Source organism: Aulonocara sp. 'chitande type north' Nkhata Bay, linkage group LG3, assembly GCF_057382095.1.
Source record: "Aulonocara sp. 'chitande type north' Nkhata Bay isolate Kocher_YH1m ecotype deep benthic linkage group LG3, A_spYH_male_GT1.1, whole genome shotgun sequence".
NCBI classification, from domain to species: Eukaryota; Metazoa; Chordata; class Actinopteri; order Cichliformes; family Cichlidae; genus Aulonocara; species Aulonocara sp. 'chitande type north' Nkhata Bay.
This window is the reverse complement of record NC_141346.1, coordinates 47,988,662-48,006,673: the sequence shown is the minus strand read 5'-3', so window position 1 is coordinate 48,006,673 and position 18,012 is coordinate 47,988,662. Positions and strand designations below refer to the sequence as shown.

At 45.6% G+C, this 18,012-nt stretch overlaps 1 protein-coding gene across 6 annotated transcripts in view; it reads right to left on the bottom strand.

The window, feature by feature from the left end:
* The window catches only part of LOC147335931 (nuclear factor 1 B-type-like), a 64,386-nt gene that overhangs the window by 20,315 nt on the left and 26,059 nt on the right, over positions 1 to 18,012 (bottom strand). For all 6 annotated transcript variants that reach the window (XM_086284020.1, XM_086284035.1, XM_086284014.1 and 3 more), the window contains 4 exons: positions 5,872 to 5,928; positions 3,907 to 3,975; positions 1,265 to 1,385; positions 586 to 704 (listed from right to left, as the gene is read on the bottom strand). In XM_086284020.1, the coding sequence (XP_086140146.1) occupies positions 586 to 704; positions 1,265 to 1,385; positions 3,907 to 3,975; positions 5,872 to 5,928 (366 nt within the window). The remainder of the gene's footprint in view (positions 1 to 585; positions 705 to 1,264; positions 1,386 to 3,906; positions 3,976 to 5,871; positions 5,929 to 18,012) is intronic.

Sequence of the window (18,012 nt, the reverse complement as noted above, 5' to 3'; positions counted from 1 at the left end):
TATTACGAGTTCTTTCCCTTCTGTGCATTGAACTCGATCATCAAAAGTCCACTGATTGGCTTTTTGTCCATAACTCACTGCAGATCTAAATCGGATGAGGTTTATGAAAAAGAAAGCGCCGCGTAAACACAAACTTAGAAGGAAATTCCAGGGAGCTGTTGCATACAGATAATAATTCACTTCAAAGCAGTTGAGCCAACACTCTACGCTACTTCCTTTATACAAGCGACAGGTGCGAGAGAACAAAGATTTGTATTCAACCAGCAACTCCAAACAAATGTACGTATTTATAATGACTGTTGATGCCCAAGGCTATATCTGCCATGGTATGTATTTTCAGAGCGGTGAGCAGCATTGATGCACTGTAGGTTATGACAAGGCTGAGAGTTTAAGAGAGTTCAGCTGCTGTTGCAAAACAATGCTAGGTGTTCACTTTGATCAGATCTATTTGCATACAAGGACACAAGATCTTCTCATCCCTCTGCAAATTATCTCCACATGCTCTTGTGCAACCGTGAGCCGAGCACTCTGTATGTTTGTGCAACCATGTAAATTAGAAGGAGAACGATACTGGGAAAGACTCACCTCCGTCTCTGTCGCGCCAGTTTGCCTGACTGTTTGGCGGGCTGGGTGACGAGTAGAAGTCGGGTCCCGTCGGGCTGGTGTCCATGTTCTCCTCCATGTTGACGGTTTTGGGCCTTTTGCTGCACACATGGAGAAGTTTACGGTTTGATGCAGACAGTAGTTTGGGGGACCGCAACTTTCGAGAACGCAAGATGGTGTCAATACTGATTTAGGGGCAGTTGGAGAAGATGTTTGACAAAGATTAACTGGCATTATGTACAAGCTTAGTTAAAAGGAAGAGTCCAATATTTTGGGAAACACCCTTGTTTGCTCTGTTGCCAATAGTTAGATGGGAAGACTGATGTCACTCTCCTGTTAGTGTGCTAACTCTAAAGCTAAGGGCTGGAGATGTTTAGCTTAGCTTAGCATAAAGATGGAAAGCAGAGGGATGCAGCTTTATACTGACTAAACAAATGTAGTATAATGCGGTAGGCACATTTGTCATCATCTTTGTTTCATTTGTGGTTCATTTTGGCAAAAATATATACAAAACAGTATCTCGGAAGAAGTCAGTGCACTTCCCTTAAATTTAATAAGATATTTTTGTGTTTAAAATGATCAGATAAGAAAGCAAAGTCACTCTGACGCTGCAGCAGCACTTTTATCTCCAAATAGCTCTTATCCTGAAACTTCCACTGACCTGCCAGGAGGGGAGGACAGGGGGCGATGCAGCCCCACGCTGGAGTTCAGGTCATGATAGTAAGGTTGGCTGGGCATGTCCGCCATGGAGAAGTTTACTGTTGCACCGTGGGTAATGGGCACTGCAAAGGACACAGAGAAAAGGAAATCAATGTCATCACCATCTTTCGCACAATTAGATGCACAACGGCTTCATCGGCTTGTGTGTTTAGAACAGGCGAGTTATTTTTATTTGGCTAGATTTCTATTTGGCTTTACAACAAATTAAAGAGTGAAATGTTTTTCTTTTTGCATTAAATGCCTCTTGTGAAAGTTAAAACGATGCCTTCGGCTTGCTTCTAAAGAAACTCGTGGCAAACGTTCACAATCGCCAGCATTTCCTTCACTTCTTTATCATCGGGCGCAAAACTTGGCAGTTTCCTCACATAATGATTTACAGTGGAAAAGGTGTTGTTTTTCTCACTGCGGTCAAGGTGAGGGATATTGTTTCAGTGGGGGCCAGGCCTGTGTTTACAGAACAAAAGAGGTTCACCACCCAGCTTCGCTCTCTCCCGCTCTCTTTTTCCTCTGCCTCTCACTTTATCTCTCTTCAGTGTGTGGCCCGCAAGGCAGCCTGCAGCTCGAGCGGTTGGTTGGTTTGGAGTGGATGAGAGGATGGAGTGTGTGGCGCCGTCTGTTGTGGTCTGAGGTTCACCACTGGCCTATCCCTCCGCCAGCCTCCACCCTGGCAGCCCGCTGTAGCCCTGGCAAAGGCCCCTACCCGCTGCTACCCATACCGAGCTGTCTGTGGAGGAATGCACCCGGCCCGCGGACGCTTAAGATGAGACCATTGTTTTTATTTTGTCTGTTTTTTTTTAATTTTCTCATTCATAGCTTTGAACATTCCCGACGATTTCTCTGTGTGCTGGTTTCTCTTTATGGCTCTTGGCTCAGCACAATATTTGTTGACGATGCCACTTGGCCACCCTGCCAGTCATCTCATTTGATCATCTGGGCTTGGACATTTAGGCGTGAAAACCACCCCAAAACAAAAACATTAAATAGACAATGATTCTGAATCAGCTGCAGGAGAGGATTTACTTTGAGTAAATTCGCTCAACAGTTGCCCGTGCATGCCCACGTTTTCTGTTGACAAAATATTGTTACACTTGCAGTCGAGGCTCCTGTTGCAAATAATGAGCGTCCTCGGCGAAATGCAGGACTGCAAATCAGCCTTGAACTCCGCAGCCCCCCTTTCATGGACTTCAAAGAATGTCTCAACGGCCTGGAGAGTTGGGAGAGAAGCGCGATGACGGACGAGCGGCTGCTTAGATATCTTCCCAGGGAGCGACTGGCTGAGTGAGTGACAATTCCTGTGCGTCCGTCGACCTTTTTAAAATTCCAGCGCGACTTCAGTCGGCTTTAGTGAAACCAGGCTCGGTCACATGAGAGCAAACATGGCAGCTCAGAGGCCATCTGGTCAGGGGGCACATTAAACACTAAACAAAAACACAGAGTCTTTCAAAAGGATATTCAGTGTGCGAGCATGGAAACAAGTAGGTCCTGTCTTTCACAGCACAATGAACGAGACAGCTGAGACAAAGTGGCTCACGCTTCCATCAGAGACGTGCTATGCACTACATAAACTACCAAAAAATTCAGATTTAATCAGCATTTGTTGTTAGCATTGCAGTGAGATTTTTTCCAAATATAAAGACATACTTAAACTATATACAATTATTTTCTCCTACTCTCCTCCTAAGTCCATGCTGACATATTAAAATTGTTTGTTTTGTCTACTCCAAAAACCCAAATAATTTCCTTGAGAAGCTGGAAGTGACATATTTAATTCATAAGTGATCTCCATGAGTCAACAATAAATATTTCCTAATTTATGTAAGTATCCCTGCTTATTCTACACCACACTAACCATCGGATTAAAACTAGCTGGAAGGCGGTGCAAGATACAGACAACACATGGAGGTATGTTTCTTTAAAACGCTCGTTGTTGAGGGTGACTGGGGTCTTTGTGCACCACAGGCGCATTCGCTACAGTTACAGCTCAGAGGCAACACAGGTAAAAGGTGCCTTGACGTGCCCTCAGTTATCATTGGAGTCCTGGAGGGACGACGGTTAACGGCTCTGCGCGGGGCGGACATGTCTATACAGATGATTGCAGGCTCATACAGACAGCTGTGCACTCAAGTGCTCTTTTTCTCGCAAAAGCAGACCAGCCAAACTGGATTATCCACACTACAGCTGTGTGGTGGGTTTCAGTAAATACAGAGATTATGAGGAAAACAGAATTTTAAGTGGCTGTTGAGGGTTAAGGCACTTTTATTTGTTTTGTTTTGTCTTTCTTAAATCTGTTTTTTCTCTTCATATGAAAACACATTAACACACAGAGCCTGCGCACACCCACACGAGTCTTTTCAATCGTCGTACCTTCAGTTCTATTCACTAATTAGACCCTAGTTGCCTGTGAATAGACCGACAGAGTGTCAGCTTTTTGACCTTGATATTAACTTTGTTAAACCTGTTACACTGTCAACATATCTCTAAAGCTCCAGCTTGGCTCCACCCGTGTTTAACATAACCACACGTCTGATCAGTGATAAGAGAAAGACACACACATTAAAAGCAATATAAGAGCTCTATACTCACTTCTGGACACTCGCACTAGTTCTGCAACACTGAAGACTCCTGATTTGATGAAACTGTCTTCCAAATACACTGAAACATAATAAGCAATGATTAATGAAGCTGTGGCTTTCTCATGTAATTATTTCCTTGTAAAATGAACAATAACACGAGATTTATTACGGCTATTAAATTATTTCATTAGACATGGATGGAGCTAAAGAACCTATTTTATTTCTTCTTTTTTATTATGATTTTTTTCCCCCTTTCAAGTTGTGTTTGCATGCAAATTGATTAGTATCTTCTTTCAGTCAGGAAACTGTTCAAACAAAACAAACTGTCATTTAAAAACATTTTAAATTTGGAAGATATCATAAGATTATAAAGAATGTATTATACATTAAATTATGGATATAATTTATGGATTATGGATTTAGGAACGGGCAGTTTTTAAAAAATCGAAAAATGGAAAAGGAAAGTGCATGGGTCACGGTCTATTTCCTGAAAGCGTCAATTATTATTATTCGTATTATTGTTGTTATTTTTTCCATCTAGTATTTTAAGCACAAGTGCTGAGTGACTCGCTTTGTTTCTGGCCTGACATGTTTAAACAAATGCCGAGGACAAAACCATTCCTGTGCAGCGCAGCAAAGAGTGACAGGACAGGTGTGTGTGTGTGTGTGTGTGTGTGTGTGTGTGTGTGTGTGTGTGTGTGTGAGAGAGGCGGAGGACACGCAGGCTGCCGCTGCTGTGAGAACTGAAGACGAGTCCGTGCTGAACAGCAGGTCCTGCCCGTTTGATCAATACAATGGTAGAACTTCACCACTGTAAATATTGACACTGTTACGATATAACAGCATGAAATAGCTGCAGAAAAGCATAATCATAAAAACGATCATTTGCAGAACCTTAGACTGCTCGAGTTTTCTTTTTTAAACGAAGCTGCTCTGAATGAGGTAGAACACGGTTATTTAAGCACAGCCAGATTTTTTTCTTCTTCTGTTTTTTAGAAAACAATTTTCAGACTAAATAAAGTACCCCTAATGTGTGTGTGTGTGTGTGTGTTTTCTTCCCCGGTTTACACTATAGTGTGTATGCCCTGCCCAGAACTCATCAGCGCTAATCAGATGCTGTCAGTCATGTAAAATACTCAGACAAGTTACTGACACCCAAATGAAGCTGGCTCTGCTTTGATTTAAAGCCAAAGGCACTCGGGCTGTGCCAGAAAGATAGATGGGCATCTCGATTGGCACCTACTAAGCTTAATGCCTCAAGTGAGCCAATGGCTTTTGCGAGGAACTGTGCCACTGCCGAAGGCCTCCCAGGCCTGAGTCATTGGCTCGCTAGCATGTTTTTCTTGGCACCGGTATCAGCAGAACCTGCTCTTGAGGTAGAAAACTAATTATACTTCTCGAACTATTTTCATTCCAGCACTGTGACGACACAGTGCAGGTCAGTCCAGGGGAACAACGGCACTGTCAAAGAATATTCTCTACAGCTCAGCTCTGCTGGCTCACCTTGACGCACTCAACTACCAGCCAAAGGCGCAATATGCTGTAACATTTTCACTCCAGATCTTTTTGGATTTTTTTGAAAACACAGAAGCTCCGACTGGGGTGATGAACTCAAATGTTATTCTTTCCTTAGCCGACATAAAGTTTACAACTTAGGCTTTAGCCAGGGAATTTTCAAAAGTGATACTAACTTGAATTTTACTTTTTTTTAACATTTACCAACTGTCTGTTTAGCTAAATCTGGTTTGTGCTGACGATTTCTTTGGAGTATTCACACAGAGGACCATCTGGTATATACCTTGGGTCTGCTTAAACATAGCTTGTATACTTAGGTATTTTCCCTTCCAGTCACAGAGGTTAGCACACTGTTTAAATTCAGTAGGTTACAGTGTAGATAAGCTGCTGTACAGTTGGAAAGCTGCACAGAAAACAATGGACTGATGACAGGAGGGAGGATGACTGGCAGTGTACATACCTGGAAGAGGGTTCTTGCCTGGCTCATTGTTACTTGGACTTCCTGACTGCTGAGAGTCTGCAAACACACAGAAAGAAGGGCCGGGGATTAGCTCAAAAAGAAGGCAGCAACGTCTCGCTCAAAGTGAAATATTTTCTTGTCAGCGCTGATTATTTCCAGCAAAGGTCAAATCGTACAACTTGAAAAATTACGCAACTATGCAAACCGACTTTATTTTTGTTTTTTCTTATTGTAACATGTAACACCTTTGTGGGAGCAAGAAGTCATTTGCTGCGCGAGCGCGTGAAGGTTTTTTCCCCTCTTTTTTTCCTTATCTGTTTCTCCAGGAAAGTGCACCCACTACACAATGAACAAGTCATTTTTGTTTGAACAGGATTATCATTAATGGGAGAGTAAACTGAAGCAAAAGCTCTGCGTCTGACACGGACTAACCTATAAACCTAAATGTTTTTACCCGCAGACCTCTGGGTAATTTTTCAAAGAGGCTGGGGGTGTGTTGGGAGGAAGGGGTAAGGGGCATACAAAATGTGTTTGGTCCTGCTGCGCAAGATACAAGCACAGAACAAAAAACGTAGAGAGAGGACAGGAGGGGTGGGGAAACACAAGGAAACATGAGGGGAATTCTTTCCACCGGTTATGGTGCGCAGGGCTGTGGTATGAGGCCACGCGGACTGATGTGTTTTACCTGCCAGCCTAACTGGGAGGGTAACGTATCATTCCTCACGAGTTCGTCATCGCCCAGTGATTGATCAAAGGCACCTTTTTTTGTTTCCTTATAAGTCGTGCAGCATAACAGTCAACATCGGTATAAACAGGATATTATAACCGCACGCTAAAGTATATTAAGACCAAGCCATGCCTGGCAGGGGGCTCCTAATGGGACCCCAATAATAGTTCAAACCAGTCCAAGCCCATACATGCCCCGGGACAGACGGGGTGCACTAAGAAGCAGCAGAGAGATTACCATCTACACATTTAACATGAGACCCAAGAAGCCAGAGACGGTGAACTCAGATACCCTCGCCTTGGAACAACACCCCTTTTCCTGCCGCAGCTCTCATGAGCTGCGTTACAGAGGCAACGGAGAGAAGGAAAAGAGAGGCTGGTGGAAGAGAAGGGGAAAAAAAAAAATACGTTGAAAGATTTATTCTTTTCTTGTTCTCTCCCTATGTGGTTCTCCCGCTCTCTCTCTCTTTCTCTCTCTCTCGTTCCCCCACTCCTAAATTTGACTATTAAACAGGACTGCAAAAACAGAATGTTCTTGGCCGAAGCTCAACAATGACAAAGCAGGGAGGGAACAGGACCATACATTAAGCAAAGGGGGAAAAAAATCCCCCTTTTAATGTTTAACTTTTAAAAAATGTATGCGTAACATACAAGTTAAAGGCCAACGGTACAGATCTGCTACACTTCCAAAACATGTGAAAACTTGAGCGCGACTTGTGCTTTCATCATCGAACTGTTCAGCTGTTTGAGCTTTCTCCTAAAAAGCTAATTTCGGTTGCTCCCTTATTCACAAAGGGTCGCCACAGCGGGCAGCTCCACATTATTTTATTTTTTCTTTCTTCAAAAAAGGGATATTGTCTCCTCTCAGGATCGAACTATGGATCTTTTTGTTTGTTGGGCTGATCAGCAGTAAAAAAAGACTTCATTTAAAGTTGAAATAAAACAGAAAAAAACTAAACTTGACAAGCTGGGAAGCCGGAAAACAAATGATACCGCTCCTTACTAAATTATTTAAATGAGTAGTCAGCTATTTAAATTATTAGAGTAGATTTGGTCAATACTAAAATCTGCATGACATCGCAACTTGCACATTGAACGTGTTCAAATCAATTTCAGACATCAGCCAAATAGCTTTCTTTGCCTTCCACCAACACACAGAGAGTTCCTCCTACAAACACACACTCGCACAAACTTTTACATGAAGTTAGCACATGTCCATAAAGTTATCGCACGACACTCAGTGGCCTTGTCTCCCCGATCCAACCACCCCTCCCCACTCCATCCCAATTGCCACTTTCCGAGTCATCCATCAGTCTAGTTACGACTGCCAACTCTACGCTGGCTCCCCGAGAAGTGCTGAGAGGGAGAGAAACAGGCAGGGGGCGAGAAAAGAGCACAAGAGAGTAGGGAGGAGGTAAATGCTGAAAAGGCAGCGCGGGGAGGGGAAAAGGGAGCGGGGAGGTGGGAGAGCTGCTACAGTTCGGTTAGATCGGATCAGAGTTGTGCGGTTTTTTGTTTGTTTTCCTTTTTCCTTTATTTTTTTTCTACTTCTTCGAAGGCTGAACAGGCAACCATGACAAAAAGAGCAGATGGTCGTGGCAATTAGAGATCCCAGGCAGCATCTTCCAGCATGAGGCCCCACTGTAGCACCAGGAGAGACCACCTGGATGACTCAAGGTGGGATACAAGCATATGGCACATCTGCCAGGTCTGCACCAGAGCTGGAAACACCTCCCCTATTGCATTACATTTTATCTTTGACCCAAGAAGGGCAGCTTCACGCTCCCTCTATTTTTTCAGTTTGATTAAAATATTTAATAAGACGCTTGCACATTTGGGAGTCTGCGGATGTGCTCGTTTTATCTCTCGTTCTCGTTCTGGGCTTTTCATGCCCCGTGGTGTTTTCTGCATGCATTTTTTATTTGTTTAGTGCGACCTCACTAAATCAACTTTCTATCAAATCTATTTAGATGACTAAATAGGTAGGATTGAACAGTCTTAGCTTGTGATTCAACAGGCTTCCGAACAAAGCGCTCGTTTGAAATTGTGCAAACAAGATAACCGTGCTGAACTCCAAAATATCAAATGAAATTTCATATAAAAGAGGCTATTCTGAAAAAAGGAAAAAAAAAAGATTGCACAAAGTAAACATGTGGTGAAGCACGAGCCTGAGGCCTGGTATCTGTATCTACAAGGTGTCCTTTGCAGAAGCCCAGCCAATCCGATAGTCTTCAAATAAACAGTAGTGTAACCTGTAAATAAACAGTTGCGGTCGAGGAGGCTCGGCTTTGCCCTGGGAGTTTGGCAGGGCTCGATCGCGAGGCCAGACACCGCACACACGCGGCCTCTCTCTCGCACACATAAACACACGCGCGCGCGCACATATACACACGCGGCCCTTTTCCAAAAACAACATTTCTTGGCACCCTCCGTCCCTGCCACTTGTTTAAATAAACAAACCGGTTCATGAAGGAAGCGGAAAAAAACACAGTACCACGTATGAATCAGATTATCTGTTGTTACTCAGCAAAAAAAAAAAAAGAAAGAGGGGGAAGAAAAAAGCAGGAGAAAAGGCTTGTGGGTATTTTGGATGTGTCCACGAGTTCTTACACCTTCTCGTCCGGTGGGATACTTATCATACCACTGTAACGATTAGGGCAATTAGGGGTAATGGCAACAGAAATCTGGCTCGGCAAGAAAGTTTCGCAGTGCTTGTGAGGTTTCTCCACGCCCAAGTGTGTTGCTCGCCTGGATTTCAGAATCACTAAAACACACACATACACTCTCCCTAACCCACCCTCTTCATTTTTGGCATGATACCCATTCTGTTCCCACTAAATTGCAGAACACACATGCACATACGCACACAGTGTGGGTTAAATTAGCCACATAGTTTGGGAAAGTTGCTTTTTCCCCCCCTTTTCTTTCTTTCTTTCTCTCTTTCTTTCTTTTTTTTTTGGATTACTGCGGTGCACGTTTCTAGTCCGCAAACACTTGCAGACGCGTACAGATATCCTCCACAAAAAAACAGTGCGCACGCGCAACACGCACGCCCTGCAGATGCATACCGCTGTCGACATTTCACGAGGAGAAGCCTGTCTGGCAGCCATTTTATGCCGAGCGGGGTTCTGTGCACATGTATAGCACTCTGGCTGCCAGAGGCATGGGTCCCGAGCCAAGACGCATTTCAGCAGCCTGGGGAGGCGAGGGGAGGGGAGTGTGCGGAGGAGAGGTGCAGAGGGGTGGACTCCCAGAGAAGTAGGGAAACAGAAAGAGGGAGAGGGGCAGAAAATATCGACCTAATTACGGAGCGCCTCCGATGCGTAATGTTTCGACAATACAGCTGCTCCTGAGTAAATATTTGATGTGGCCGAGCAGACTTTCTGCTCAGTGTCCTCCTGCTTTTCTTTCCTCTTCCGGTGCGGGAGCCTCCACTTTGTCCTTCCTTGGAAATGCACAGTCCAAATGCGTATCAAGTGCTTGTGTGTCCGTGTATGTGCAGCACAGGGGTCACACAAGTCGTGACGGCGTGCATAAATGACTGTACATGTGCTGGTATGTAATATGTGTGTGTGTGTCCCGTGTCCTCCTCTGCTCCTGGTTTCTATCATTCACAGCTTTTGTCGATGACCTCACACTACTCGGGCTGGCTTCCAGCAGAACCTGCTCCCTTCTCCAAATCTTTTTCTTCTCCTCGCTATCTGTCTATCGCTGTCCCTGTGCCTGCAACAGTATCCCTCCTCTATTGTATCTTTTCATACCCGCCTCTGTGTGCATATCTACTGTTCAGCGTGTATCTGCAACGATAATGTCTTATCCAGTACGAGGTGCGTGCTCTCTTTTTTTTTTTCCTTCTCGCGTCGCCTTCTTTTAACATTTTCTCTCTTTTTCTTTTAATGTTTCCATCTGTGCCGGTGCCCCCCACACTCCCGTTGCCGCCTTTTCTAATGCCCCCCATCACCCCCCACTCCAACCCACCCAACCCTTCTCTCTCATTCTCTCTCTTTGTCTCTCTATCTTTCCCTTCTCTCCCTCCCTCACGCTTTGTTGTCTAAACAAAGTGGCCTTTATCAGGATGAGCCGCAACCCAAACAAGCCAAACAAAAGATATGGGCGAGAAAATCTGCCCGCAGAAGAGGGAGGATCTTATCGTGCCAGCCTTTGTGTGCCAGCCTGCCAACTGGCGATGCCTCCCACCGACGACCCCTCCCTTTACACACACACACACACCAAATTCTGGCATCTCACCCCCCCCCCCCCCCCCTTCCTCATTAGGACTCACGCATGGCATTCTGCATAGGGCTGGCACCTGACCTGGCCGAAAGGAGAGTGATATTGATGCCGAGGGTGAAGGGAAGACAAACGCTGTGCCAAATTGAACGCCATCTTGGGGCGGCGTTGTCTCATAAGGAGGGTGAGCTTTGACGAAGAGGGGGGAAAGCTTCCTTTACATATATTTGGTAGGACTGAACTTCAACACTTTGCACGTAGCAGGATGTGGTAAAGTCTAAAGAAAATGGCTCTTACGGCCTCTTCTATACCACATGGTTGGTTTTATTATCAGTGATACCTCTGCACAGACTGATATAGATACCATTGTATTCCTCTGACTGACTGTGTTGCAGCAGTGGCGGCCATACACTGTGTGACACTGTAATGATTATCTCATAATTGGAACAAGCCAAGTATTTCTTATTGGCTTAAAGGAGCACCTGGTAATCCGGATAGCTACCCTATCAAATGACTGCCACTGACGGGGAATGCAGGTACAGTAGGATGAGTTACACGCAGACACGCACACACACAGACACACACACACACACAGATATACTCAGTCAAACGAGTGAAAAAAAAAGCTCAGAGAAAGTGAGAGGGGCAAAGTTGAAACGTCTGTGAGAACAATGACATGTTGCCTTCTTTTCTCTAAGACAGACACCCCAGACTTGTTCAATAGACCAGGAGACACACACACACACACGCACACAGTAGGTCTGTCAGGGTTTTGAGACTTATGGAATCAAGTGGGATCCCAGCCCAGACAAGAACAATGAGAAGCCATACAGTGTGTGTGTGTGCGCACGGCTGATTTTGTGTGTGACCCAGCTCATTTGTATCTCTCTGTGCCCGTCTCTCAATGGAGTGCACGCTCACGGCCGCTGCCGCCTCAGTGTGTATGCCCATGCGTGCGCGGATCATCAGTTTGTGTGTTTGTTTCTAATCGTTGCATACTAATGCCGGTGAAGAGCAGGCCCTCTTTCTCTTGGCCGAGTCTCTGTGCCTTCTCCTCGGTAAACTCTCACGGCAGTGAAAAGAGGAGAGCATTTTAACTGAGCCGGGAGGACAACAGGCTCCTCATTGAGGTCACCAAACAGTGTGGACGGGGAGGGAGTGTATTCAGTGGCGAGTGGGCCTTGAACAAGGGACTGAATGGCCTGACGGATCATTAGCCACACCGGCCCAGGAGAGGAGAAGGAAGAACCTGGCAAGCTCAAAAGGATACGCAGCTATACAACTAAGGATGCAGATGAGGGTTAATCCATCTAAAATTCAACTTCCCCACCTTTTGAGCTGCGAAATAAAGTTTACCCACCTCTGTGCGGACGCACAAATCGCATGCATTTACAGTCATCCGCACGCTATGACATACACGTGTGTACAAATAGGGGTACGCATGCCACATCCTGCGGGAAGCCGATGTGTGCTGTGCAAACGATGCAATCGGCAAACTGGGCTGCAGACGAACTACGCTACACAGCGACGCGGCACAGTGGCTCATCTGTCCAATGAAAAATGAGCAGGCTGGTCTCCAGTCAGCACACTGTGCCCCACTTAATGTTTCCAGCTCCTTTCGCTCTCTTCCAGTTCACCCTTTCCTCACAAATTGGACTTTCCTTTCACTTTTTACACGACATTCCTTTTTCTTTTCTTTTCCTTTCACGAAAATCTGCTTTTTCTCTGTTCCTGACGCTTTAAAAAAGATCGTTTGCAGCCAAAACTTTTCACCTCCGACAACCCTGACACTGTCTTAGAAGTATGCGCAAATGTATTTATGAAAGCCGTTTGTGCTGAAACCACTTAAATCAATCAACCTTTTTTTTTTTATCATTTCTCAAGCAACAATTTTTTCTTTTTTTTGGTATCAGCTTCTAAAATGTGAAGATATGCAACTCGCCCCTCAAATCTTTGTAAATTGAACATTTTGAACGGGTGACTGTTGATAAGTCAAAACAAACAATGTGAAGGCTTAAGTTTGAGCTCCCGCAGATTCTAATCAGTGTTTCGGACTAATATCTGATTATGTAAACTAAATAATCTGCTAGTCGGAAAATAATTAACAGATTCACTGATAATGAAAGCAATCATCAGATCTTGGACCAAAAATTGTTTAAACGTGGATTAACTGATTTTCCAAAAGTGTGGTCTCGTCATCATCCACAACTTAAACGACCATCAGGTCCAGACTGTGAGAAAAAGAGAGCGCTGCATCTGTGCGTGAGACAAAGGGCCAATCAATGGCCAACGCTGCATCTTTTTTGCTATGCACCAAACAAACAATTAGCTTTGTTGCGGTGTAATTGACTGGCAGGACCGGGTGGCATTTACATTTGCCCGCTGTTGCCACCCTGCCATTCGGCGAGCTGGGGGTAAAAAAAAAAGAAAGAAGAAGAATGGGCCCATACAAGGGTGCAAGGTTGGCCACATCTCTCTGGTTCGAAGACACTGCTATTTTTCCACGGTGGCAAACTTCCAAGCAGGAGCTTTTTTTTTCTCCCCTTAAATGCACGTCTGTGGAGGAAGGAGGGGAAGGAGGGTGGAGTGAGGACGAGACTATAGATTTAATTATGCATGCGTGTTTTCTCATTCATTGTAGTGGTGGGAAGGGGAGAGGAAGAGGGTAAGAGGGGTGTGTGGTGGGACGTTTGGGGGGGGGGGGGGGGGGGGGGGCAGACCAATGACATTCCGTCGTTGTAGTCCTCCTCCTATACACATACACACACAAGGAGCAGTCTGGGAGCGAGCCGCTATAGGCTAATGAGGTGACACTCACCGTCTGGAGACTAGCCAAAACAGTCCATTAACTCCTAGCCAGTAGTTAAGAGGAGAAGAAGGAGAAAGTGGTTGCAGGGAGGGTGCAGAGGAGAAAAAGGGGAGGCGGATGAGGGAGAGGAGGAGGAGTAAGGGGGGGCAAATGGGTGAGGTAGGCGGCTAGCTGATGGTTGGTGGGTGGAGCTTGTGAGGGGGTGAGGAAAAAAAAAGAGAGGAGAAAGTCTGAAGTCTTTCAGGATGTGAGGGTGGGGGGTATTTCTGCAGTTTTGTAGTTGTGAATGAATCAGCGGGGTGGCTAGTAGAAGGGGGGGCTGTGCACGAGCGTTCACTGTTGGTGAATATGCTCTGTGGAGGCAGCTCTTGAGGAAAAGCAAGACTCTGTGTGTGTGTGATGGAGTAGAGGTGGCGGTGGGGCGGGCGTTGGATGCCACGAAAGAGAGAGAGGACAAGGGAGATAGATCCAAAACCCCCCAGCCAGGCAGACAGACCTTTGACAGAGGAGCTCTGTGATTCGTCTCTTTCATCTTTAGAACCCCCCTATCCAGTCGGATAATTATGAGACAAATGCACCGGACCCCTGCTGCTTGAGTGGCAATGGGCATTGGAGGCCAGAAACACATAGAGGGTTCAAACCTGCACGTCTCGACTGGTCCGGAGGGAGGAGGGACAGAGGGAATGAGAGATGGCGGGGGTGTTTAGGGGTCTGGGAATTTCCCCACTCTCCCAAGAGAGACAAGTTGGCCAACAGATCATAGTTCAGGGACAGCTTGGTTGTGCTACTAACGAGGTTTAACTCCGCTTTACTTCCATTCAACTTCGACAGACACACACACACACACACACACACACACACACACACACACACACACAGTTAAGAAGTATCACACTTTTACGGTTTATTTTCAAAAACGTATAAAAGAAAACTTTGGGAAAACGCTGCCAGATTTCTAACTTGTAGCTGGCTCAGTTAGACTGATCCATGCACAACATGTTGTTTTATTAATGTAATTGATGTTGCTCTGGTCTGCACTGATAAGGCAGTACAGTTAGGAAAAGCAATGCTACCTACATCTTTATCTTGCACCAACCACCAAACCCTGAAGGCCTTATCCCTGAAGCAAACACACATGCAAAGTACTGCTTTATTTGACTGGTAATTCAAATGAAAATCAATGTGCCAATCTGTACGAGCACTTTGAATTCAAAAGTGATTCATGTGAAAGAATTTTTCCTTTGGGTAACAAATTTTCACTCAGGCCTGGGCAACTCTCTGTGCCCGTTTCTGCCTCTGCCAGTGACGTGTCGGTGATTGTCAGCGCTTACGACGACATCAGGCCTCAGCCAAGAGGACTTCCCACTGGCGAGGGCCGCGTCAGGGTGACTGGGTGCTCCCTAACAGGGCAAAATGGCTCTCCTCCAGCTGGCCACCCATTGCCACTGTTTGCACTCCCTGAGGTCTGCCAAGCAAGCGGCAGTAAAACACACACAAACACACATGCCCACACACACCTTAAAGTGGGGACGTGGAAGGAATTATCCGATCATAGAATGCCACCACATCTAAGACCAGATCTTGGCCCAAAACAGACAAGGAAAACAAAGCGTGCACTCATTCAGACGATTTTGCTGGCACTGCTCCCTTGGAACGGGACACAGGGTGGAGAAGGAGGTGGGGGGGACAACCACAGAGTTTAATGTGTCATTACAAGCATAAAAACAGACTACTGACATTGCCAACAGATGTCGAGCCAGTTTATATTTGCCATTACAACTCCAGTAGGGAATGAAGCGGCAGGTGCAAATGGGGCTTTCTTCTTTACAATCCCAGCTACTGTGCTGCTGCATCATCATGTCTCCTGATCTATTACTCAGACATGGATCATGGGTAGAGGGCTCGGTGCCTTTGGCACCAATCAAACTCTGAATCATGGTTTGCATTTGTCCTCTTCATCCAACTTTTAGATACTTAGATTTCACTTAAACACCACATGGGCTAAGCTCTCTATGAGAACCCGAGGCTTAATAATGCTTACACCTTTCTTGAATGTCTCACTCTAAATAGTGCAACAATGACAGAAAGATGTCTCTCATTCTCTCAACACTCCAAAGAATGCTCAGTTGCAGCAGGGGAACTGAGGAGTTTGTTGGTGGTTTAAAAACCGGCTGCATGCTGCATGGTCAGTAAAACCCCTCCTTTCCTTTTAATGAGGCTGGAGGACGGTGCTTTCAGAGCCCCCACCCCTCAGCCCCATCAGAGCTGGTCCGAATCAAAGCAGCCGTGGGGATCAAGGCTCGGGGGCAAGAGGGTGAGTTGGGGGAATGGGGTTTCGGTGTCTCCACTGGCACAAGACCATTGAATGAAGCTATTAGGGGGAGTGAGGGAAATTATAGGAGTGATTTCACAAAACCACTACTCTTGCAAAGAAAAGCGATTCTTGTGGAAACGCTGCACCGCTTAAATTCTTACTCGGTGAGCCACGGTCAGATGCAGAGCAGTGGTTTAAATTAAACAGCGTCATAAAACAGATTCTCACGTAACTCAAAAGGGAGTGACAGCTCCTTGCCCGCCACAAGGTCAACGCTTTGGCAGTGATCCAGAGTTAGTGGAGCTCCTCACCTCCTCGTGGACCCTCCGACTGTCTGGAGATATCCGACTAACAGCAGTCAAGGTGCAAAACATCTTTTGTGGTTGCAGGTCCCCGATGCAGGGTTTAAACACAAACATTCAGCGGCTCGGTGCTTTCAACAGCCTATCCGCTACCACAACAAAGCGCCACATAATCGTGATTAAACATCTGGGTCTTACAGGAGATCAAAATGCAAATCTGATCTTTCGGGTTTAACCGTTTACTCCCTTTGCTGCACCACAAGTTATAAATCGCTCTTAAGTGCACGCTAAGCAAGATATTCACAGCCAGACAGACTCAAATGAGTAAGCAAGATAGAACTCTCTTACACATTTAGTCGAGTAAAAAAAAACAAAACAGCAAATCTGTTCTCTGTGACTGAGGCCTGCTGAGGCAGCCCCCTCTGCCACTGCAGCAATAACAACATGTGGTTTGGCTGTGCAGCGCCAGCTTACAGTGGGAAGAGGAGAGGCGCTAAATTAATCTCAGATTCTGTTTTTGAAAGTCATAAACAATGCTACAGCGAGGCATGACATCCACAGAGGTGGCCACAGTGTTTGGTCACATGATTAGAGAATGTTACATCAGCAGCGTTGTAGGGTTTCGGGAATAGATTATCATCACAGTGAGCACTCAAACATTACAAATCATATTTACATAGTAAACTGTGGTTATGCTGAGCGTACTGTCTGAAACAATTGTGTGTAGCCGGCACGCAAGCCTGCCGTGTCCCCAGGCATTGTGAGGCTTCTCCCAGTCTTGCTATGTAGAAGAGAAATGTAAAGGGCCTTTGTTTTTAAAATGGGCTGCTGCCAAATTGTTAGGATCATACACAGAACAATGTCATCGGGCCTCACCTGGCAGGTTTGTTTGCAGGTATCGTATATATTGTGGTTTTGTGATTATATTCTTGCTGTGATAGAGTTAAGAAGGAAAGGCTTTCAGTTAAGTCTGGCCTTCCTCTTTGCTTCAGCCTTTCCCACGAGGCTCCCGAACCATAATCTCTTGAAATATTTGCACAGATGACGGCAGCACTCGGCTGTTTTGACATGGAGCGGCATGAGCAAGATCTAGCAGTCACATTTTCCATCACTTTTCAGTTCAGGAACAGGAATTCCCCTTTTGCCGCTTTTCTTTGTAACCCACCCGCCTCCCACCACCCTGTACAAGCCTCCCAGCACTCCTTCCTCCACTTCCTCAGCCTGCTAGCATTTGTCCCCTCAGGGCCACTCCACAGGGGCCTTTACACTCGCCTTGCAGCCAGCTCCTGCAACCCTTGCTTTCCACTTGTGCAAGCATGTTTTGTTTTTTTCCCACTTTATCTGAGATGCCAAAAGTTCACTAACTGAGATCAGGGGTGGGTGAGAGGGCAATCAGGGTTGGGGTAAATTATAGCTCAGCTTAGGAAGGCAAGCGTGGCTGTTTTCTTTATGTTTTTTTAAGAGCAGCAAGTTTTGGAAACGTGATCGTCTTTGCATTTGACTTAACTCTATCATTCCATCACAACTGCACACAACTGCACTCACACACAAAACAGGCTAAAGTGTGCACACACTCACAAGCATTTCCCATTTTACCTCATAATTGCTGATGAAGTGGTTTTTATATTCACAGAAAGTTTTCCTCAAGGTGTTTTCACTATCTGGGGTCCTACAAACTCCTCGGTGTCCTCATTTTGCCTTTCATCCGTCCTTTTTTTTTAACAATTAGTCAGACCGAATGCATATGGTGAATCATCAAC